The 23,925-nt window shown below is 46.0% G+C and overlaps 1 protein-coding gene across 1 annotated transcript; it reads right to left on the reverse strand.

Moving 5' to 3' along the window:
• Positions 1-12,623: 12,623 nt before the first annotated feature.
• On the reverse strand, positions 12,624-15,557 carry SOX17 (SRY-box transcription factor 17). Its single transcript, XM_046014709.1, has 2 exons — positions 15,073-15,557; positions 12,624-14,448 (listed from the first exon to the last, which is right to left on the reverse strand). The coding sequence occupies exons 1-2, from the start codon at positions 15,377-15,379 to the stop codon at positions 13,535-13,537; spliced, it is 1,221 nt and encodes a 406-aa protein (XP_045870665.1). The 5' UTR covers positions 15,380-15,557; the 3' UTR covers positions 12,624-13,534.
• Between the last annotated feature and the right edge of the window lie 8,368 nt (positions 15,558-23,925).

Raw genomic sequence — 23,925 nt, forward strand, 5'->3', positions numbered from 1 at the left:
CTGACACTGACACATCTTATTTAATTTTGCAAAAGAACATAAAATCTCCAAATACACAAAGTATTTTTAGAGCTTTATTTCCAAATTTACAACAATGCCAATAACCAAGAACCTTAGAAACAATGATTTGAAATGTAGAAGATACGCAGTACATGTTAATTACATGTTTAGAACTAGCACGAAGGAGATAACTTTAGAAGGGGAAAAAAAAGTGCTTTCTACTACTGCTCGTTGTTTTTTTTTCCACTTTATAAAAAAAAATTTTAGGGGCACCTGACTGAGTGGCTCGGTTGTTAAGTGTTCCCCTTTCCGCTGGGGTCATGATCCCAGCCACCTGGGATGGAGCCCTGGGTCAGGCTCTCTTCTCGGTGGGAAGCCGGCTTCCTACTCTCTCTGACTGCTTCTCTGCCTACTTGTGATCTGTCAAATAAATAAATAAAAGCTTTTAAAAAATTATTATTTTATGAAATAGGGCGCCTGGGTGGCTCAGTTGTTAAGCGTCTGCCTTCGCTCAGGTCATGATCCCAGGGTCCTGGGATCCAGGCCCACATCAGCCACCCTGCTCCGAGGCGGGTGGGAGGGTGGGGGGTGCGGCTTCTCCCTCTCCTACTCCCCATGCTTGTGCTCCCTCTCTCTCTGTGTCTCTCTCTTTGTCAAATAAATAAATAAATAATCTTTTTTTTTAAAAAAACCTATTATTTTAGGATATATAAACTTAATTGTAAAAAACCTTAGTTTCTTTAAATCAAACGTTAATGTGAAAATAAGTGCATATATGTAGAAAATGGGGAAAGAAGGATTTTATATATGTTTAAGCAGAGCACATTTTTGTATCTACTTTGAGATGTTAACAATGTTAATTAAACGTTGTTCTTACTAAAATGTTCATTCTGAGAAAGAAAAGTTTCATATTTTGCGACAGTTGCAGCAATACACCATAAACTGACGACGGAATTCAGAGGACAGAGCCGGGGATTCCGGCTCCGGCCCGCACCCGAGCTGTCCGGGAGGAGACAGTGGTTCGGACGGGCGGGCGGACCGGCCCGGGTCGAGTACGGGCTCGGGTCCGCGCGGTCCCGGGAGGGCAGAGCCTTGGGAGGAGACGTTGCTGGCGAGCGCAGTACACTTTCAGGGCACTGGGGGGCGCCGGGAGGCCCCATATTGCCGGGCAATGGGGTTGGGGCCCAAACGGGGGTGCCTGTGGCCGGCTGGTGGCTCCGAGGGAGGGCCCCGCATAGTCGGAAGGGTGTAGGTCCCCACGGACACAGTCCCCCCGCAGCAGCACCTCAAAGACGGGAGGATTCAGCTCCATGCGGTCCAGCAGGGACCTGTCCGGCGTGGGCAGCCGTCGGCTGGGGGGGTGCCCAGTCCCTGGCAGTCGCACTAGTGGCCTCAGCGGCGCGCCCGCGGAGAAGCCCTGCTCCGGGAAGGACAAGCACATGGCCTTGTGGCCCCCTGAGTTTAGTAGTCGGGGGTTGGGGGGTAGAGCCAGTTCCGTTTACCCAGCGCCGTGCGCCCTCCTCCGGGAAGGCCGCTTCTCCGCACTAGCCCGCCTCGATGAGGACAGAGTTGCTTCCCAACTCTCTGAATGCGCACATCTCTCCAACCCGAGGGAAGCCGGAAAAGCGGCGCCCCACCGGCTGTTTTATCCAAACCACGAAAGTGTGATAGTGCAGGTTAATATTAACTAACTATGATGCCAGAACAGGAACACCAGGAAGTCCGTCCATCAATGATTACTGGAGCAGATTTCACCACTTGGACCAAATCAGCGTGCTGGGATGCCATCTCAGTCTTGCGATATTAGGGTCCTTGAAGGACAAAGCTTCCTGGAAGGGCCAACACCTGCCCCAGTAGGGTAGGCAACTTAAAGAAACTCTCCAGAAACAAGTACGGCCGGCTGACCATTTGGATGAGATGGGACACGGAAAGAACTGGTCTTTTATGTAAAAGATGGCACCTGGGGCGTGCACTTTCTTCCCCTTTTCCTCTTGAGTGAAACATCCTCCCCCAGGATCCCCTATATTGAAGTGCAAGTGTTCTCACGTGCACACAGGTTTCGCAGGTGTGAGAGGGAGTCTTATGACTCTTAACTGTACATGAAAGGATTAAGTCAAGATACAACCTTATATTGGACTTGAGATAGGACAAGTGGGACAGATCCCACTGAAGAGTGGAGAGAACCACCCTCCAGGTAAATAGAAGTTCATCTATATACAGTTAACTGAAAAGGCAAGCTGCAGAATAGTAGGAAAAAATGTAATCCCATTAGTGGGGGGAGGGGAAGGAGAAAATCCTACCTGTCTTTAAGATTGTAGATGTGGAGAAAACGTTCGCATGGGAAATCGGGATTTCTAAGCAGTCACTTGCTCTGAAGTTCCACTGGGACAGGAATAGTTTTCCCTTGGTGTGGTACTTAACTTTTTATTTTAAAATAGGAAATTAAACTTTTTTTAAAAAGCTATTTATGCAAAAGACAAGTAATCCTACATTGGCAAGATGAAAGTCTGGCCATTTTATTCCTTCTGTTTAAAAACAAAACAAAACTCTCCCTCCACATCAAAAGACTGAAAGCGGAATGAGCTGGAACTCTTCACAACTAGAGGCCACCGTGTCCGGCTTCTCTAACACAGATTTCAGCATTAAAAACAAAACAAAACAAAAAAGCTCAAGACTGCAGCTTGTCTCGCTTGAAATTTTAAAGCTTTTCACATTTTTCTGAAAAGTACTGTTGAATGCGTTTCCAGCGCCAATTAATAATAAGCAGTTTTATCTGTATAAACTTCTGTTTCTTACCGGAGAAATGAAGAAGGAATCAGTTCTTTTATAAGAGCATTCGAGTTTTCTTTTTTAGGAAGCCATGCCTGGTTAGATGATATATTTAAAACCTTTCCCCAAAGCGCAAAATTTCATGTTATCATTTAAACCCGAAGGTGGTAGAGAGATTTTTCTTGACTCTCTTTGTTTAATTTCGTCTCCCGCCCCCAAGATAATTGTGCACTTGCCGGCCAATTGTTTCCCCAGAGGTAAAACTGCCTGCAGGAACAAAGTTAAAGACACTGACTGACGCACCCACGCGGATTTTCCCGGAGCTCCCCTGCAGACGCCCACTCGTCTCACGTGCTTCTCGGTTATCCGTGCCTGAGCCCGGGCTCTCTGTCTTCCCCGGCGTCCCGCGCAGCTCCGCGGCCTGCGGGGATCGGGTCTCAGCGCAAGCCAATGGCACTCAGGTTCGGCCACACCTTGCAGACGCCGGAAGCGAGACTGGTCCTAGGCTCGGCCGCCGCCCCCGCCGGCGCCCAGCTGCTCACAGCCGCCTTGCCCTTCGCCTTCCTACCCCCGAGGGCTCAGCGACTCCGCCCAGGGCACAGATGCCCAACCTGGCCATCATCGCGGGCAGCGCGCTGCGGGTCTGGCTCTGGTCGCCACCGTTGCGCCACAACCCTTGGCCTGACAAGCCGCCTTCCCGGGCAGGGGAAGGGGGTGGGAGAGGTTCCGTGGACTGCTCGGGTCTGCGGGGTCCGCAGCCGCCTCAGTTCCTGGGCAGTCCCAACCCACCGAGCAGCCACCGTCCCTTGTTGGCCCAGTGACAGTGTGGGAGCCCGGGGAAGCAAGCCCTTTCCGCACTGATGTGACACATAGAGAACCGCTGCTCCAGCCGCCCAACTCCACACGTGCGGCAGCGAACTCGGGAGCCGAGCATCGTAACGCGCAGCCACTTGCCGGGTAAAACGAAGCCCGCAGATACTGGGTTTAATTTTCCGACAGGCAGATAATTGCATGGCGAGACCCAAATCCCCTCCCCTAGTCAGAGGAAAGTCAGTCCCGGATGTCACGTCCAGATGACCTTCAGAAGTCTCCACGCGGCAGGCAAGCTCCCGAGCCAGTACAAAAGGGAAGCCCTTGTTCCAACCTTAGAATCGGATTCATGTTAGGCCGAGTATACCCGCGCTGGGCGGGCACCAGGGCCATAAAGCTAAGGGCTCCAAACGCCCCCAGGCAAGCGCACGATGTCGTATTCTGTTACCAGGGTGGCCTCGCTGGCGTGCTTTCCTTGACCCACACTCCCGGCTTCGCCTTCTTCTTCTTCTTTTTTTTTTTTTTTTTTTTTTTTTTTTGCACAAAACCTACGATCCTAAGGTATTTTACCGTCTAAGTTAAAGTCATGGAAGAGTCTTGTTAAAATGTTCCCCTGAATTAATGGCCGCCAGAGTGCCGATTCCCCGCGAGGGCAGCGCGGCGCCCTAGGCTTGCAGTGCCTCTTCTGCTCCCAGACGCCCGCGCAGGAGTGGAGGGCCACTGCCTCCCCCGGACCTAGAAGGACCGGAGACGGAGAGGTGAGGGTGGAAACTGACCTTGGAGGTTACAGATGCCCCCTCTACACGATTGTAGTTTTTCTTCGCGTAAAGCTTCCTGGACGTTCCTTCTTTTTCTCAGTGGGTGTAAGAAGTGTGTGAATTTAAAATTACGACCAGGATGGTAAGTAGTGCCTTTTGTTTGGAATTCATTGAAATGCTAAAAAATGGATAGCTTTCCGCATAACAAGAGCATCAGTATTCCATCTCTCTTCCCACCAGAGGAAAGAAAAGAACAGAAAAGAAAAGAAAAAGAAAGAGAAGAAAATTCGTAAAGGAAAGGAAAAGAAAAAGAAAAAAGAGTCTTTATAAATACACACCTTTGGGGTGCCTGGGTGGCTCAGGTCATGATTCCAGGGTCCTGGGATCCAGCCCCACATCAGGCTCCCTGCTCAGCAGAGAGCCTGCTTCTCTCTCTCCCTCTGCCTACAGCTCTGTTTATTGTGTTCTCTAACGCTCTGTCAAATAAGTAAAATCTTTAAAAAAAAACAACAAAACAAAACAAAACAATACTCACCTTTGCAGAAGAGAGGAGCATAGCTGGGAGGGAGCATCAATATCCTTACCTTTCACAGTGGGGAGTAAAGACTTCCTGCCTTTGTGATGAGAAAGGGTGTGTAATACTAGTACTTTAAAAGGCAATGGCAATCAATAGAAGAAATGGGAATAATGGGTATAACTACCTTCGTGGATAGAGCTACAAGAGGAGGAAGTCTGTGTCTCAAACTGATAAACACAGAATGAGCTGAGTGGGCATATTAATTAATTAAGGTCCAGAGGAAGAGTTATTAATGTCTGTAGATAGCACTTAGTAAAACCTCCCTCCCCCAAAAGGATTGGTTGACTGTGAAACTGGGGTTAGGGAAGGATGGAATCGTCCTACAACTCTGTTTATATTATTAGCCCATCTGTAATGTTGCTCTTTTGTGAGCATGTGCATCATTAAAATTTTTAAATTATTTTTAAATGATTAAATAAAAACTACACTTTCTATACCCACACTCTCTTTACTGAAACTACAAACTTGTAATTCTTTTTTCTTATTTCTCTCTCTCTCTCTCTCTCATAAGGTCACTAAGCCCTTTTCAGTTTAATATGTTTGGTCCGTATGTGTGGCTGTAAGCCCTACCAATGTTTTCAAATGTCCAAACGGATCTATTAAAATAAACAGAAGAATCCACTACCTAGGGAACAACTACAAAATTGTTCATTTCAAGGATGTCAGAACTTTCTTCTCTTCATCCCCTCTACCATAGCCCTAAGGAAAGAACTAAGGACTGAGTGATTCACAAGCCTGAGTATCAAGTTTCAGTGTTAATTGGAACTGCTGGAAGTGAGGATTTCTCAATTTGCTGTCCTTCCCCATACCAGTCTGCTTATTCATCCTCAAGAATTCCAACTCAGTTTGTCCTAAAAAAGAAAATGCTATGCAAATATGATTCAGGACTTGACAAACTGATTGGTGGGAAGAAGGCTGGCCTGCATGATAAATGTTAGCAGACTTGATATTGCTTTCTGTGTGTCCCAGTTACCCGATCCTTGATAAAGACCTTGAGACTTTCATGTGAAATGGGAATTTATATGAATCGAAGTGACAGTTATTCCTATTCTCATCTGATAATCAAACAGTCTGAGCAGTCCAAAGTTCATAATGAAACATAGATGATCTGTGTTTCCAGCTAATATGGACCGTCTTAAAAGGCTGTAAAATTCTCAACCCACTAATCAAAGCACCAGTGGAGGCGAGTTCCAGTTTTCTTCTCTTTTCCAATGGAATAATGAAATTGAATCCTCCAACTCTGCTGGGATAGATAGAGATACACAAAAGCAAAAGGTAAAGAAGCAGAGAGAGAAGAGAGCATTTTCTGCGGCACTAAAGCAATCCTTTTAGAACAAACTCATTTGTTACCTACACTAATCCATGAGGAAACAGGGCTTTTATCATTATTCCTATTGTCTTTTCAGATGAGCAGACTGGAGTACAGAAAAAAAATTAGTGACTTCTCCAAACTCACAAAGCTAAGTTGCTGAACCAGATGAACTTCTGACACAAAATGCAGAGCCTTCTTTTAGAACACTGCCCTTCTCTACTCTTTGCTCCAATATCTTATTCTCTTGTGTCCTTAAATTTAATGTTTGAACACACTTTTCAGGAAAGAGGAGTTATAGCGTGACTATAGGAGAGAGGCAAAGCAGGAACTCCTGAATTCTTCATGAATCCCCAATGGAAAACTAAGGTACTAACTAACAAACATGTACTTGGGCAATTTTTGAGTACTCACAAGGTTCCTGGTCAGGTGATACAACGTGAAAACGGACAGTCTTTGCCCCAGGAGCTCTCCTGGTAGCCAGAATCAGACAGACTAGAAAACTGCTGAGCGGACTGCAAGCCTGCCACAACTCTTCTTTTCCTTGCCTAACAAGAGATCAGGTATAAGGGAGGGCACTGATTCCCAACAAAGTGAGCATTGACCGTGACCCTAGAAAAGGCTGGGTCCATATGTCTACTAAATCTCCACACAGAATAACTTCACAAATCAGCTTTTTTAAGCAACATCAGTTTGGGGACTAATTATGAATTCAACTTCGGCAAAGTGTTTAAGACTTTGGTAAAAGTGGAAAGACGGGGCCCCTGGGTGGTTCAGTCAGTTAAGGTTAAGCGTCTGCCTTGGGCTCGGGTCATGATCCCATGGTCCTGGGATGGAGTCCCGTGTCAGGCTCCCTGCTCAGTGAGGAGCCTGCTTCTCTCTCTCTGCCTGTTGCTTCCCCTGCTTGTGCGCCCCCCATCCTACACTGGCAAATAAAATTAATATTTTTTAAAAAGTGGAAGAAAACAGACCCTCCAAGCTAAAATGTCTTCAGCAAGAATAAGATGTTTAAAAGTTTTTTGTTTTGTTTTGTTTTTGTTAAGCCAAATTGTTGTTTGGACCTGAGCTGCAGAGAAAGGTATATTAAAGCATATCATTGTTATCATAGCAACAACTTATTTAGCATTTGCTGTATACTGTATGCTGTATACTAAGAAATATTATACTGCACTAAGAAATACTATTAGACTATTTAAAGACTGTTTTATTACATTAAGAATTTTTAATACCAAGAGTGCCTGGGTGGCTCAGTTGGTTAACCGTCTGCCTTTAGCTCAGGTCATTGAACCTGGAGTCCTAGGATGGAGATCCACATCTCATTGGCTCCCTACTCAGTGGGGGAATCTGCTTCTCCCTCTCCATCTGCTCCCCGGCCCCCCCTCCCCCCCCTTCTCATACTCTCTTGCTCACTCTCTCTCAAATGAATAAATAATATACATATATTTTTTTTAAGAATTTTTGATATCTGGAATCTTGAATAAAGCTAGTGGTGAAGTTTCCATGTTTGTGCAAGGAGGGGCAGTGCAAATTGAACTGTTGATCCACATAAAGCTGCCTAATAATTTAGAAGCAAGCACACGACAACTTTCTCATTAAAAGAAAGGGAGGTGTGGATGTTATAGTGGAAAATTAAAGAGACACAGCTGGTTCCCAGGTCAGAGGCCCTGAAGAAATGCTTTGTCTGCCACTGGCTCATCATGTGGAGGAACAGGAATCAAACATCCCTCATCCTACTCCAGATGGGGCTGGGTAGGGACCTCAATACCACTTTTCTTCAGATGGATATCCTGGACTCAGAAGGAAGCACCTTCAATGCAGGAAGAATAAATTTATGCTGAAGTAATGGGTATAAAATCTCTCTCCCTGTCCAGTATTACCAAAACAAATCAAAGAGGAATGGGAGGGGGAGGGAATGTTGAACATCTATCATATGACAGACACAATTCTGAGTATTAAAAGCGAAATGAAATGGGACATTTTAAATGTTATAGAGATGATATATTTTGGTTCAAAGCACCCCATTCCATTTGTTCTATATTCCTTTTGCTCGGATGTGCTTTTCCTCATATCAGCCAGCGGGTAAAGAACAAGCCAATGTCTTTTGCATTGTGATTCAAATGAAATGTGCAATAATCCTCAGAGATAAAAATAATAAGTGAAAGATACAGTTTCATTGTGATATCATCTATTAGCTGCTTGTATAAGTAACAAGTTTATTTGTAATTTATTACACCCACCCTGGTAGCTTTAATAGAGATGTAGTCAAGTGTCTGTGAGAAGGAAAATATCCTCTTACTTTTTATCTGGGTCTCTCAAAGGTGTGTAGACTATGCTGGCATCAAGTCAGGCTATTCCGTCTATTCCTACCTCCTGACCAACTTATAAAGTACTCAGAAGCAAAGATGGGCAGGGGATTGGGGTGGGGGGTGAGTGTTGGAGGCAAGCAACATATCCTTTATGTATTTGCTTCCAAAATTAAGTACTAAAAAACTGAGATGAATTTAATTTCTTTACAAACCAGTTACTAGTTGCCACTTCTGGTCACTTCATTGAGTCGGCTGAAGAAAGAGGGCTGTATGCATTTGGTGCAGAGTTCTCCAAGTTTTAAATTCTATCCCTCACTTTCTTACTTGTGAAGCATAAGGAATAACATGGAGGACATTCGGAGAAGGAAAGGAAAATTGAACTGGGGAAATCAGAGGAGGAGATGAAATATGAGAGACTGTGGACTCTGAGAAACAAACTGAGGATTTTGAAAGGGGGGGGTGAGCGGATGTATGAGCCTGGTGGTGGGTATTAAGGAGGGCACATATTGCATGGAGCACTGGGTATGGTGCATAAACAATGAATCTTGGAACACTGAAAAAATAAAATTAAATTAAGATGTTAAAAAGCAACAACAGGGTTGCGCCTGGGTGGCTCAGTGGTTTAAAGCCTCTGCCTTCAGCTCAGGTCATGATCTCAGGGTCCTGGGATCCAGCCCCTCATCGGGTTCTCTGCTTCCCTTCCTCTCTCTCTGCCTGCTTGTGATCTCTGTCTGTCAAATGAATCAATAAAATCTTTAAAAATAAATAAATAAATAAAATAAAAAACAACAACAACTATAGTGGTGGGTGCTTGGGTGGCTCAGTTGGTTAAGCAAATGTCTGACTTCCCCCTGGGTCCTGAGGGATGGAGCCCCTCTCTCCTTGTTGGGCTCCCTGCTCAGTGGGGAGTCTGCTTCTTCTGCTTCTCTCTCTGCCCCTTCCCTTGGCTCATTTCTCTCTCTCTCCCTTAAATAAATAAATAAATAAAATCTTTTTTAAAAAACTATATTGGTCTCTCTGACAGGTCCCAATTTTTTTTTGTAGTTTTCCCAGCAGTGCCCACATCCCTATAGTTAAAAATAAGAAAGGGTTATTTAAGGATAATACCTGTTTCAATAACCTATCGCTGCATAACAGAGCTCCCCCCAAAACTTAGTAGCTCATAAATCATTTTTTAAAAATCTTTAAAAAATTAAAAATAAATAAACAAAAATTTTTGCCCCCTATGCCCCCTATACCCCCTAAACAAAAAATTTTGCCCAAGCTCATCTGGATATTTATTCTTCTGGCCTCTCTTGATTTACAAGCAGATGGAGTCAGCTGTCAGTAAGGCTGAGCTCTCTGCCTTCACAGGGAGTCACAGGGCTTCTCCTCTCTATGTGGTCTCTCCAAAAATGGTCTCATCACCCTGGTAATTGCACCGGTTCACAGGAGCTCAGAGCTCCCAGGAGAACAAGAAATAACCTGCTAGACCATCTTAATGGTTCGTTCCCCAGCTGACACTGCCATCACTTCTCTTCCATTCTTTTGGATTAGAGTAGTAAGTCCAACCTAGATCACACAAGGAATTTATACAAGGATATAAGTACTCAAGATATGGTTCATGGAGGCCAGTCCTGAGGACTCACTACTGCCACCATAAAGGTGAAAATCTGTTCATCTTGGCAGGGCATCACGAGTTTCCTTTATACTTTGAGAAAGGGACATACCACTCCCGTCTTCCTTGATACACATGTCTCAAGAAGGGACAACTCAGTAGAATGAGAGCAGTCTTGCTGTGTCCCTTTGTGTTTTCCAATATAGGGAAACTGCTGTTTTGCTTTAATGCTGGGGTGTCAAGCTTTCCAACAAGCTTCACCATCACAGCTTCTAAATCTGAGGGTTGCAGGTTGCCACACTCCTTGGATGGGTTGCCAGGGGTCATGAATTGTCTAAAATTATGTCTAAAATACTGTGTGTGTCTGTGTGTGTAGGCTCCTGGGGGGGCTTCTGGCTTACCTCAGACCATGATCTAAGGTGAATTCAAATTGACAAGACCTCTAAGAGTGCTTACAACTTCAGGAGTAGGAGTGCAGCCCTGCATTTTTACCTCCTGCCTTACTTCTCCAGTAGGGGAAAAGCAATGTGTCTCTTATGGATTTGTTACTACAGTAATACAAAAAGCAGTCACTAGCTGCCACCTGAAATCATTTCATCAGAGTCTGCCAGAGGAAAGAGAAGGAATGAGCTGATTGCCTATACTCCCAAGAATTATTGTGAGCACTAATTCTCGTTTGTTGGGGTTAAAGGCCCTGGAATTGCTTAAACTGTTTTAGCTTATTATTTTCCCCACCTGTACCTGGTGAATAGTTAAGAATGTAACTTAACAGGATTTTAATTCTCTGCCCCCAGCCCCACCCAGCACTCTACTTTTCTCCTTTCCTCTTTTCCCTACTTATCTTTCTATTTTGTAAGACATAGCGGCCAAGGGTACAACTTAGTCTCCTTGCGCCAAGTATGTGCCAAAATGCCTAGTGTGATCTCAACCAGAGACATGGCCTTGAACCTGAGCAAGTGAGGCCCCTCTGCTCACTTTATCTGCTAGGAACTCGGGACATCCTGGGGAAGGAACTTACACTGGAAGCAGAACCTGTTTAGGGGCAGAGGAATAAAGAATGTGGAAAGGGTGAGACAAGTAAACCGGATTAGATCGTAGATCTAACACAGGAGTGAGCTTCAGAATTTCAAATTTTTTAAAAAAGAGTTTATTTATTTGTTTGACAGAGTGAGAGAGAGAGAGAGACGGCAAGAGAGGGAACACAAGCAGGGGTAGTGTGAGAGGGAGAAGCAGGACTCCTGCTGATCCCACCCCAGGACCCCGTGATTATGACCTGAGCTGAAGGCAGAAGCTTAATGACTGAGCCACCCACGCACCCCCAGAATTTCAAATTTTTAATGTGACCTCTACTATGCAACAAAATAGACTCAACTTTCCTTACTGGTACTTTTGGTCCCAAACATTCCAGGGACACCCTCTGAAAAACATCCAGGGACACCCTCTGAAAAACACACATTGCCATTTTTCAAGAGAACCCAGCCAGTCATTTTTTTTTTTCTTTCCAGCCAATCATTTCAACTCAGATATCCCTCTCCAAGATAAATGCTTTAAGCTATTCTCCTACCCCTCCCTTTTCTCTATAGTGTTTATCAGTATTGAGAACTATGTAGTTTCTCACCACCAGCAAGCCAGTTCTCCCAGTGCCCACACATACCCCCTGGCACAAAGGAAAACAGTGAGTGTTTTAAGAACTTGTAGGGGTGTCTGACTGGCTGTCAGTAAAGCATGCAGCTCTTGATCTAGGGGTTATGGGTTCAAGCCCCACATTGGATGTAGTGATTTCTTAAAAATAAAAATTTTTTAAAAAGTGTGAAGAATTTTAAACACTAAGCTTTCACCACATATGTGGCGGGTGAGGGCTCCAGTGCCTCCTTTCCTCACTTGCAAAAGGGGGAAAACAGCATCTCAGCTCACAGGCTTAATCAGGCTCCAACGTGGTACAGAATGGAAATGTAAGAAGTCATCTGCATCCATTATGTCTCAACCTGCAAAATCTGATGGATAGGGACACAGCAGTTACCACCGCAGCACACAGCAGGGACTAAACCCTCACTTTTCTTTTTCAAAGATTTTATTTCCTTATTTGACAGAGAGAGAGAGAGAGAGAGAGAGAGATCACAACTAGGCAGGCAGAGAGGGGGAAGCAGGCTCCCTGCCAAGCAGGGACCCCGATGTGGGGCTCTATCCCAGGACCCTGAGATCATGACCTGAGCAGCAGGCAGAGGCTTAAGTCATCCAGGAGCCCCTAAACCCTCACTTTTACAATCTGTGACTTGGTTTCTTCCCTACAAGGGCAGAATAGTGTACCTGAGTGCTACATCTTTAGCTGCACTTGTAAAGCACACTAGCTACAAATCATCACCGGGACTCTCCAAAGCTTAAGAACTGCTCCTGTCAGAAAATGCAATGCACCAGGTATCCAGTTTATAGGAGAGCATCCTGTTAAAATTTCAGAAGCCAAGTTTCCTTCAAAGTTAAGGTCACAATGCACATTTTCTTTTTATTCATTCCTGTGAATAATTCGTTCAAATTATTTTTAACCATGCAACACTATTTCCCAAGGTTTAGACATGTAAGGACCAGTAAACTCAGTGTTGAGAGGAAGTGTACAGATGACTCTTGGTGAAATGTAGACAAAGGAAAAACCAAACACCTCTTTAGTCCAGTCTCAAGATTCAAACTAGAAAACTCAAATTCCTTAAATGTTCTCCTCTGGTGAAAAAAATATATGAAAATTGAAAATACTTAAGAGTGTTAAGATTAACCATTACTTTTTAGAAACTAGGATCACTGAAATGTATAACATAGGTTCATTTCCCTGAGGTTTTTGTACCTTGCAAAAAACAAAAACCTTAGATATCCAACACTCATTTTTAGATTTTATCCTTGGATTATTTAGTTCCACCAGTATAAGAGAACAAGAAATCTGCAGCAACTATATATTAAATATCATTAAAATGTTCCCAATGCTACCAATACTTAACATTCATCTTAAAAACTGGCTTTGGTGACAGAGGCACTAGCAGAGCGAAAACGTAGGATTCCAGATTTTATTTTTTTTTAAGATCGAGAAAACACACCCAGGACAAAATGTTTTTTTGATCAATAAATTCTCAGAAAATGGAGCAAGTTATTCTGGGACACATTCAAAACTGGTCATCTTAAACTGGGAAATAGGGTTTTGACAACGCAACTGTGGGAAACAAGTATCTGAACAAATCTTAAAACACGACCTCACATTTTTCTCCAACTGTTCAAGTGGCAGACAAAATAAATTACCATAAATTATATGCCTAGGCAACTTAAAAACAAAACAAAACAACATGAGGCTGAGGATTTCCTTAGCCCCTCCAGGAAGTGTGTAACACTGTGCTTCTGGCCTGCAGGCTGGATCGGATCGGGGACCTGTCAAACGTCAGGATAGTTGCAGTAATATACCGCAGAGCTGGCATCGGACACCACCGAGGAAATGGCCCCATGGCTGTCTGGGAGATTCACACTGGAGTCATGTCCCTGGTAAGGGAGACCCATCTCGGGCTTGCATACAAAGTGTAGATACTGTTCAAATTCCGTGCGGTCCACCTCCCCGAGGAGCTCGGCGGGCTGACTGGGGTCCGCGCCGTCCCGGCAGGGCAGGGCCTCGGGAGGGGGCGACGGCTGCCCGGGGCCGGGTGGGTGCTGCTGCGGCTGCATGGAGAAGCCGCGCCCGCCGCCCGCCGCCGGCGAGCTAATCGCGTTGTAGTACAGCTGCAGGGCGCTGGAGGGCGCCACGTGGCCCGGCATTGCAGGGCCCGCCTGTTCCAGGCCTAGACGGGAGTGCATGGGGCCGACTGGCGGCTCCGGGGGCCCCGCGTAGTCCGAGGCCTGTGGGTAGCTGTAGGGGCCGGCCGCTGGGCAGTCCCCGGGCATCGGCGCGGCGAAGAAGGCGGGATCCGGCTCCACGCCGTCCAGCGGGGACGTGTCCGGCGTGGGCAGCGGGTAGCCGTCGAGCGGAGGCGCGCCCAGTCCCTGGCAGTCGCGGTAGTGGCCGCCCATGTGCGGGGGCAGCAATGGTGGGCCGGCCGGGAAGCCCTGCTCAGGGAAGGGCAGGCCCAGGCCATCCATGGCCACGCGGCCGCCCTCGGGGCCCAGCGTGGCGGCCTGTGGCTCGGCGAGGCCGTGCAAGAAGCCGCCCTCCACCCGCTTCAGTCGCTTCACCTGCTTGCGCCTCCGCGGTCGGTACTTGTAGTTGGGGTGGTCCTGCATGTGCTGCACGCGCAGCCGCTCGGCTTCCTCCACGAAGGGCCGCTTCTCCGCCAGGGTCAGCGCTTTCCACGACTTGCCTGCATGGGCACAGGAAGGTGGAGAGGCGCCGGGATTACTCTCCGAGCTCCCGCTCCTAGGTCCCATAGCCCCACCAGGCCCTACCGCTCCCCTCCAACCTTTAATTGAGCAACTAGAGACGCGAAGAGGTCAAGTTAAAGAGGGCAAGTCTGCGACTCCAGAGACCGAGTGGAGTCCAAACACTTGAGGAAGACAGGACATCTTGGGTCCTCTAAGGACAACCCTCCCTTTCTTTTAGCCTCTAAGTGGCTTCCCAGGTCACGCATTCCCTGTCTTTCAAGGAACTGAAAACGTCCTCTCCTCAGGGAGGAGGAATGGGGGAACGGGCAGGACCAAACCCGCTCGGTTCCCGGGATACTCGCGCGGTGGCCCGGACGCGCAGGGAAGCCGCCTCCCCGGAGCCGTTGTAACCGCGCCCCCGGTCACCCTGGTTACCCGGGCTCCGACTAAGCAGACCGTTTGGAGAGTAGGGAGAGGGGATGCGGGAGGAGAACCGAGGGCCACAGGGAAGGACCGTGAAGGCACCACATCAGTGGCCTCGAGCGCAAGGCACGCACTCCCTCCAAGGTTCAAGGAAGCGGCTTCGCGATTCCCACCGCCCTGGGTCGTGAGCTCGGACTCACCCAGCATCTTGCTCAACTCGGCGTTGTGCAGGTCGGGGTTCTGCTGCGCCAGGCGCTTGCGCTCGTCCTTGGCCCACACCATGAAAGCGTTCATCGGTCGCCGGATGCGAGACTCGCCCTTGGCTCGGCCCGCCGGCCCAGCCGGCGCCCCGCTGCTCGCCACCGCCTCGCCCTTCACCTTCATGTCCCCAAGGGGGCTCAGCGACTCGGCCCAGGGGCAGGCGCCCAGCCCGGCCATCACCGCGGGCAGCGCGCTGCGGGTCTGGCTCTGGTCGTCACTGGCGTACCCCGCATCCGGGCTGCTCATGGCGCTCCAGCCCTACCCCGCGCCTCACAACCCTCCGCCGGACACGCCGCCTCCCCCGACCCGGGGGAGGGGGTGGGAGCGAGGGACAAAGATGCCCCGTGGGCTACCCAAGTCTCCCGGGCTCTACGCCGCTGCCGACGTTCCTGGCCAGTCCCAGGCTACCGCGCCCGCAGCGTCCCGCCGGCCCAATGACACTGCGGGCGCCAGGGTCCGCAGGCCCTTTTCTGCACTGATGTGGCCAATGGAGTGGCGGGGCGGGACGGGCGAGAGTCCTTAAGCCCACGCCCAGCCAGCCGCCCAAGTCCCAAGTCTCAGCTCAACCCCACGCCCGCCCTTTCCCCTCCCCCCGGCTCCGCGCCCAAGGCTACACCTGCCCCCAGGAAAACTGGCTGAAGCCGGGCTCTGGCGCCACATTCCCTCCGACCCGGGAAAGGGGACTCCTGAAAAACCTTCTGGAATGTTAACTGTATCTCTGGATAGAAAGAATTGGCCACGAAAGTTCGGATGAACATACAAAGCATACACCTTCCCCCCCCCTTAAATATGATAATTCTATAACTTGGGTTACTATGCAGCTATTTAAAAAGAACAAATCTATGTATGTATATACCATATTCAGAAAGATTTTTATATTAAGTGGGAAGAGTAAGGTAACATTTGAGCATACACTATTATGGGAGCTAAGGATTTCATTTTGAGAGGGGAGACTTAAGTACCTTCAGGGAACCCCACGGGTGACTTCTTCAAGTATGTTTTAGCAAATGCAGTAGATACTGTTGATAATAAATTAAAAATACATTGTCTCCCCAGGGACTCAACTTGCTTTTAGTACTACATTCAAAATGCTATGTCCGAGGTAAATTCTAATTTCTAAAACAAGGTTAAATACAGAATGACATCCTGTAGCCATTATTCTGTCATCCTGAAGAATTTAAAACCTTAATTCATAACAATGAAACAACCCTTGATAATTTGTGCATGAAATGTGTGATAAACATAAAAGGTTTCTCAGGTGTGTTCAGTAAAAGAGGCAAGACTTAGTTTTGATTTCTAAAATGCGGTAACACTAGCAGCAATATTTATCTTAAAGTCCCTCTAATGGAGGAAAGAGTTATCCCATTGCTCAACAAAGTAACTGTAGCTCTTATGGGATTCTATACTTTTCTTTAGACTGAAATGAAAATCTGGATGAGTTTTCAACTTGTGTTTAAATCTGAAAACTTTTCAGTGGGATTTTTAAACAAACCCTCACATTGCACTTATATGGCACAGCCCTCCAAATTTAGCCAGCCAGTTTATCCTTATAATTCTGTGAGGTAGACACTGTTAGATATTACAGGATAGGATCCTAAGATCCAGTGAGATTAAGGAACTTTCCTGAGGTCACAGCATCAAGGAGTGGAATTCATCTCCACTAGTCTGCCCTGATTTTGAGCTCCTAATCACTAAACCAAGCTGTTTTGCTTCTGTATTTGTGTATTTGTTTTTTCTAAGGCAATTAACTCAGCCATTTCTGCATAATTCCATAACTTTGCAAAAAAAATTAATACATCAATCTCCCTAACAGATTTTCTTTGTTTACTGTGAAGGTGTGATGACAAGCTAAGGCTTATATCTGGGATCTGGGAAGTAAATGCTACAGCTTTTTTTGTGAAATTAGAGTAATGAAGTATGCTATCAAGTCTGCTTACTGGGAGCATTGATAAAAACAAAGAAACACACCATCTTAGGGAAACTCTGGCCTTCAGTTTTTCTGACATTGCTATTTTCCCCCCCAAAAACTCCTTCACACTGGTTTTAAGCCAAATTTCCTTTGACTCTGTGAGGATCTGTGAAGCGTTGGTTGCCTTCCCTCACTGTTAGAAGCCAGTCTTCATACACAAGATAAATTAAGTGGTTCTACGTTCTGGGTCTCTGAGGTTCAACCCAGAAAAAAAAAAATTAATCTCCTTAAGAAAATCATAGAAAAGTATTATTTTTAATGGGTAGTTTTGAAGTAGCTGATCTTAAACAAATTCAACTGATTGTGTACCTTTCCTTTAAAGCTTTTTTTTTTCTGAAATAAATATGGGCTTGAAAATTAAGCATAATTGCTTTGCAAATTGTTATATAAATAAAGAAACTATAGGAGTAGAGAGAACAAATTCACCCCATAGCACCTTGCTCCTTGTTTTCTTGGCGATCTCTAATTCTTCTAGGTAATAATATCTTTGCAAAGATCTCAAAGCAGATTTTGTATCAGTGCAAAAGTTTATATGAACAGGAGTTTCGTTAGACTAGAGATCAAAAACCAAACAAAAACAATGCCCGTTCCAGAATCTATTTTATCTGCCTATATTAATCTACTTGATTAGTTCTGTAAAATAATAATAATAATAATAATAATAAAATAAGGTACAGGAAATTCAATCCAAGTGTGAATCCAAAAAAAATGTCTATGCATGGATTTACCCTTGTACACTTTCTTCAGGCTCGTTTTCTTCCTGGCCCACACCATTCCAGGGAGAGATGCAGAGAGCCCCTGATGGGAGATACAACCTGTAGGACCTCCATTATTATTTGCACGTGTTCCTGGAGACAGACTGCTGACATTCGTCGGGTAAGATTACTGAGAACTCAGGTGAAAGCACAGTATCCACAGGATGGAGTGGGAGATTCAGGTTTTGCGTCCCTCCCCGACTTCTTAGAACGCCTTCCCTGGCAGTTATAAAATAGCAGTTTACTTGTATTTGCCAGTTGAGCATTACGGTGCCTTTTTTAGACTAGCCCCTTTTACCTACCGTTACTTTGATCTAAATTCTTCTGATCATTCACTTGTCATGTATTTTGGGGGGGAGGGCGTTGGGGGCTGCGGCGCCTCAGACCAGTCCGTGGTGTGTGTGGACTCTTCTATTTCGGTCTCTTTACTAAACGCGGTGTTGGAAGTCGAGCTCTAGACGTTATCAGAGCCAGCCACAAATGCCACATGAAAAGCAGCAAACATCCGGAGTGGTTTCCTGCAAGCCTTGCTTTTCTCAACACGAGAGATTTACGCGGGGGATTCGAGCGGGGGCGGGGTGGGGGACGACAAACAAGTTTCGCGAGTAAGAGTCTCGTGTAGCCTGCCGGGTGCATTTGCACCGCACAGCCCAGGATCTCTGGGTTCCTGGCTACTAATTGCACTCACGGTCCCCAAGCCAGACTCGAGGCTCGAAAGGCTGGCCAAGGAAGCGACTAGCGCAGCAAGAAGCTGTGCCCGCTGCCACTTGGGGCCTTTGGCCAGCGGGCGCAGAAGTTAACCCGGGTAGGTGACGAGCTGTGGCTCAGACCCAGGGGGAGTCGGAGCCGCGCATTTTCCCGGGCCCCCGAGTGAGCAGGCGAAGACTGGGTGATTTCCTGCAGGCTTCTGTGTTTTCGGTGCTCGGGAAGCGGGAGCTGGTCGAAGGACTTTCAAGTCGTTAGGGAAGGCCGTGGGCACCCAGACAGATCCGGGTTGGCTCTGGAGAGCAAGTCTTTGGGGGCGGGGAGGGGAGTGCGCGCCTCAAACCCAGGGAAAACGCCGAGGAGGCCCGCCGATGAATAGACAATGGTATCCCTGGAACAAAGCACAACAATAAGACCTTTGCATTTATAAATCGCGCGCAGGCGGCGGCCCCCGGGAGCCCGGCGGGAGGCGGCGTGCAGCGGCGGAGCGCTGCGGAGGCTCCGCACCTCCCAGGTAGGGCTGCGCAGCCGGATGCCGCCGATTAGCACCGCGCGCCCCGGCGCCGACCCGGCTGCGGCGCCGCGAGTCTCGATACCTTGCGCGTCTCCTCCCTGTCCCCCGTGGGTCCGGGATGCGAGGTCGAAGGTCGAGGGCGGGATGGAAGAGGTGGGGAGGGCCGAGTGGCCCGGAAGACGTGGCCACCCACTCCACCGCCCCTCCCCATCCCTCCTTAGGTCCTTAGGGTCGGAGCCCCACGGACGTGGCACCTTGCTCTCGGCCCTAAACCCTCCGCTATGCGGGAGCCGAAAAAGGGGATGGCGAGAGGGGCTTTTGGGACGGATGTTATGCATGAGGATAGGAGGCGTGTGTTTTGCTTTCACGCAAAACTCCCTCTGAACTCCTTTCGAACTCCCTCCGTCCGAATCCCTCCCCAGTACGCGGACCCCTCCAGGCGCCCCCGAACCGCGCCCTGGCAGCTGGTGACTCCTCGGTCGTAACCCTGTTCCCGCTTGGCTCCGCCTGGGGTTTGCACCGGCGAAGCAGGAAATGCGCTGTTCCCGGTCCACTTCCCTGCTCAGAAACTCGTCCGCGGGGGTGTTTCTTAGATTCCCCCCACCCCCAGCCCCAGCTGTGGTCCTGGTTGAAGTGTGGGTTCCTTCCCTTTATTCTCCGGCAGAGAGAACCTCAGACTCCCCGGGGTTGGAGGGCAGGCGGCCTTTGGGGTAAAGGAGAAGGCAGTCCAGCTCCTTCTCCGTCTTCCGTGCGCACGCTGTCCTCCTGTCCCCTTCATATCTGCCTTGCGACTTGAAAGGGATTTTCAACAGCGGCATAGCTTCTATGCATCCGCTTCGGCTAACCTACTCTCACCCTCTCACACCCTAGAAGAGGCCATGGCTTTGGTGGTAAAGCTGTATCTTCAACTGACCCGTGTTATCAGCACCAAGCCCACAATGAGCAGAACACCAGCACTCCCACCAGAGTCACGGCCCCTGCCTTGGAGGAATTCACAATGCAGTACCATTAGTCTTCCTCTGATTTATTCACTTCCAGCTGGGTGTTCTAGACCTGTTCTCCTGTGATCATTTGTTCCTGGCTTGTAAAGGGGATGCCGACATCAGTAGGCCAAGTACTCTGAGATTTTTTTTTTTTTTTTTTTTTTTTCTAGTAGAGGTAAGAAGCTTCCTTTCCACCTAGAAAACTCTGGCTTGCCCAGTTTCCCTAGTCAGCAGGGCTGGATTTGGGAAGGTGGTTGATTTGGGCGAGGTGTGTGTTCTGTGATCATGGGATTGACCAAAATTAACAGGTCACAGGACAGTCCTCTCCTGACACTCTTCTATGCAACCTCAGCCACAAGCATGTCAGATTTTGAAATGGGCACCTGAGTTGGCTTCCAAAGTTCCTAAGCAGGAGAGAAAGCATCGGGAATTCTTGATGGTTTCCTTGGCAGTCAGTCTTTCGTGGACCTCTGTGGCCTGAGTTTTCTTCTCCCATTTCTTAGACCTTGCCAAAAACGTTGTCATTACTCTCTGAGGCCTGCATTATTCTCTCTCACCCTCTCCTTCATCAGCTGCATCTCCAGTCACTGAGCATCTGAACTCTCACCTCTTCTGAGGATGAACTCCAGTCCTGTTGCTTCTCTGAACCCATTCAGCATGGAAGCGCAGCCCAAGAATGTACATATTCGCATGTGGTTATAAGGCATAAGCAAATTTCTATCTTGAGGCATTTTGCACAGCCAAAACCTTGAGTATTTGTAGCTTCATAATCGTAGAGAAAGAAGTTTCACATACATTCACTCACCTGATTCTCACAGTGGCTCTGGAAGTACACAGCCTTTACTATAGTCCCCATTTTTTAGGCAGGAGACTGAGACAGAGCAAGGATAGGGGACTGGCTCAAGGTCACAAGACTGGATGCTTAGACCCCTGTTTGCCTTTGTTCTCAGTGGTGGGTCTTGGTCTGAATTTCTTTTCGTGTCATGCGTACAACCCGAGAAGGGCCTGATGGTGTTTGTAAGAACTAATGACAGCAGACAGGTAGAGATGGATTAAGATTCTTGCACAGAAGCTTCTGGTGCCGTCATGATCATTTCCTTAATACCAGGATGCAGGGCTGTAATGAGAAAGCATTTCCATTTGGAAGATCTACAATTTGGTACTTTTGTTAGAGGACATAATCGAAGCCCAAGCAGACATCTCATTTTTTCTGAGAATTATTGAACAAGCAATATTTGAGTATTATGTGTGTGTACTGTGAACACATTTTAATTCCACTGGAAAAATGAAAACAGTTCAAAGTTACATGGGGATAAAGTTCAAATACAAGGAAGTTGAGGTCTTCAAAGCTCTGCGCCTGTACTTCCATTATATTAGACAGAAAGAGACTCAGTTAATTATATGAAACTCTTGGGGTCTTGTCACATGTTTAAGGTTTACGCTATTAGTCTCTAGACCTACTGCTGACCAAGCCTTTTTTTTTTTAAGATTTTATTTATTTGGCACAGAGAGAGAGAGAGACAGACACAGAGAGAGCACAAGCAGAGGGAGCAGCAGAGGGAGAGGGAGAAGCAGGCTCTCCACTGAGCAGACTGCGCAGTGAGAGACTTGATCCAGGACCCTGAGATCATGACCTGAGCTGAAGGCAGACGTTTAATAACTGAGCCACCAAGGCGCCCCTAACCAAGTCTTTAAGGCATAACATACAGGAAGCAGCTAGGTAAAGTCTCTCCATTCTCACTGCTGTTTGGGAGAGCAAAGTATCAATTTTATTTTATGAAGTAGAAAATTAAGGCACAGAGCCATTGGGTAATTTGTTTAATGCTTCCAAACCAATCTAAAAGACCAGAGAATAATTTATTTCTTTAATCACCAAATAATTCTCTAGCACCCCTAAGTCCTGGTACATTAGTTATGAGTACAGATTTGGGAGTTGCAGTGCTTGGGATTGAATTCACATTCTATAGTTTATCAGCTATGTATCCATGAAAATGAGTTAATTGTTCATAAACTGCTTAGAATAGGGCCTGGCACATAGTGTCACACAGATATTTAATAATAAAATAATAACAATAAAATTTAAATTAATGCATGCCAGCATATGAGGACATGTTGGATACATTTTAAAGAGCTACCATAGTACTGAAGGTAAATTCACTGTAACAACTAAAGAAATGTTTTCAAGAAAAACAATTAAGGGAATTTCATAATATTGTAGCATTATTATAACTTGTAATAACTAACATCCTGCTTTCATCAAAATTGTCTGTTACATTGGCAGAAACTTTTAGAGAGTTCTATAAGCTTGTGCGTTTTCCAATTACATGTGAATATGAACATTTTAATTTTGGTGGTAAAAAATATCTTTGTTGTATGCATGTAAACCTTCTACAACTGTGTCAAGAGTGGCAAAGAAAAAAATACTTAGAATCGTAAGACCTTCAGTATTCCATTAGAACATCTGTGAAATGCAAAGAGATACCTTGCAACCAGTACTTATCTGGGTAGGTCTAGATTTTTCTCCTAAAGTCACAGAGACAAAGTTCAATTTTGAGAACTATGCCTGGTACACATATATTTAAAGGAAGAGTAACCCACCAATGCACAAACCTTGCCTGGATCTTTGAGTGTACTATAATGAAAAGATTCTAAAGTCTAGTTGTGGTTGTTCAATAACTTGCCACCAGGTAAACAGTGAGTCTGTTAAACTGTCTCATGCTCAGCTTTCTCAAAAAAAGAAGAGGATAATACCTCATGTCTTCCCAACTTTTCCAGATAAAGATAAAAACAAAAGTCACAAAGACTTGCACAAAGTAAAAGTGCTGAGTGAAACTGTGCTAGTGTGTGTGTGTGTGTGTGTGTGTGTGTGTCCATGAATGTCTGGGTATGTATGCATTTAAAGGTTTTTTTGTACAAAATTTATTTGTTTACCTATTTATATATGTAGCAAATTTGAGTATAATGGAAGTAGGGATTATAGAGAAGATTGTACTACTTTGGTCTATAATGGAATGCTGCTGTTTTTAGAGCAAAAGATCTTGTATTGTGTTGTTTTTAAACAAATTACTGTGCAGGAAGTTTCAATGTTGATTCCAGCACAAAGCAGATGCTGTTTTTATGAACTAAGACTATGGATTTACTGGATAGCCAGTATTTTAGGAGAGCTAATAGGTTGTTTCAATAGTTAACTTAAAACTGGAATTTGGAGACCAGTAGATGACTCTTTCCTTTTGACACTTCATTTTCACATAACATTTCCCTAGGACTCACCTGACATTTACAGAATCCTAGGACAGAAAGGGACTATATTGCCCACATCTGCTTTTTTCCAAGTTCCATACAATTACCCTAGTTAGAATTTGGAAACATGGAAATGTCTTACCTGGGAAATATCACATATTATACTAATATATGAAAGCATTTGCTATATATATATATATATGGCTTATATATGTATGTATATATACACATCTATATGGCTGTATAAGTAGCAAATATATATATATGCATTTGTTATATAATATATAAATATATAACATAAATATATAAAATGTTAAATATATATAAAGTATTTGTTACTTACAGTTGTGTATATATACACACACATATATATACACGTATACAGCTATATATATACTTGTATAATATAAAATATGTATAAAAATGTGTATTTTTAAATCATTTATTTTGAAACAACTTCAAACTTAGAAATTCCACGAATAGTATAAAGAACTGCATCATCTTCACTGAGACACTTTGGTAGTATTTATCTCTTTTGCTCCATCTCTATCTAAATAAATAAAAACATTTCCCCACATTTACTTTATTTCACTCTCCCCTTCTAAAAATGTGTCAATGTATAGAAC

The sequence above is a fragment of the Meles meles genome, chromosome 1, assembly GCF_922984935.1.
Source record: "Meles meles chromosome 1, mMelMel3.1 paternal haplotype, whole genome shotgun sequence".
In the NCBI taxonomy this organism is placed as follows: domain Eukaryota; kingdom Metazoa; phylum Chordata; class Mammalia; order Carnivora; family Mustelidae; genus Meles; species Meles meles.

Coding starts and splice junctions, on each gene's coding strand:
- SOX17 (XM_046014709.1), bottom strand. CDS start 15,379: ATGAGCAGCCCGGATGCGGGGTACGCCAGTGACGACCAGAGCCAGACC. Junction 14,449..15,072: donor CGAGTTGAGCAAGATGCTGG/GTGAGTCCGAGC, acceptor GTGCCCATGCAG/GCAAGTCGTGGAAAGCGCTG.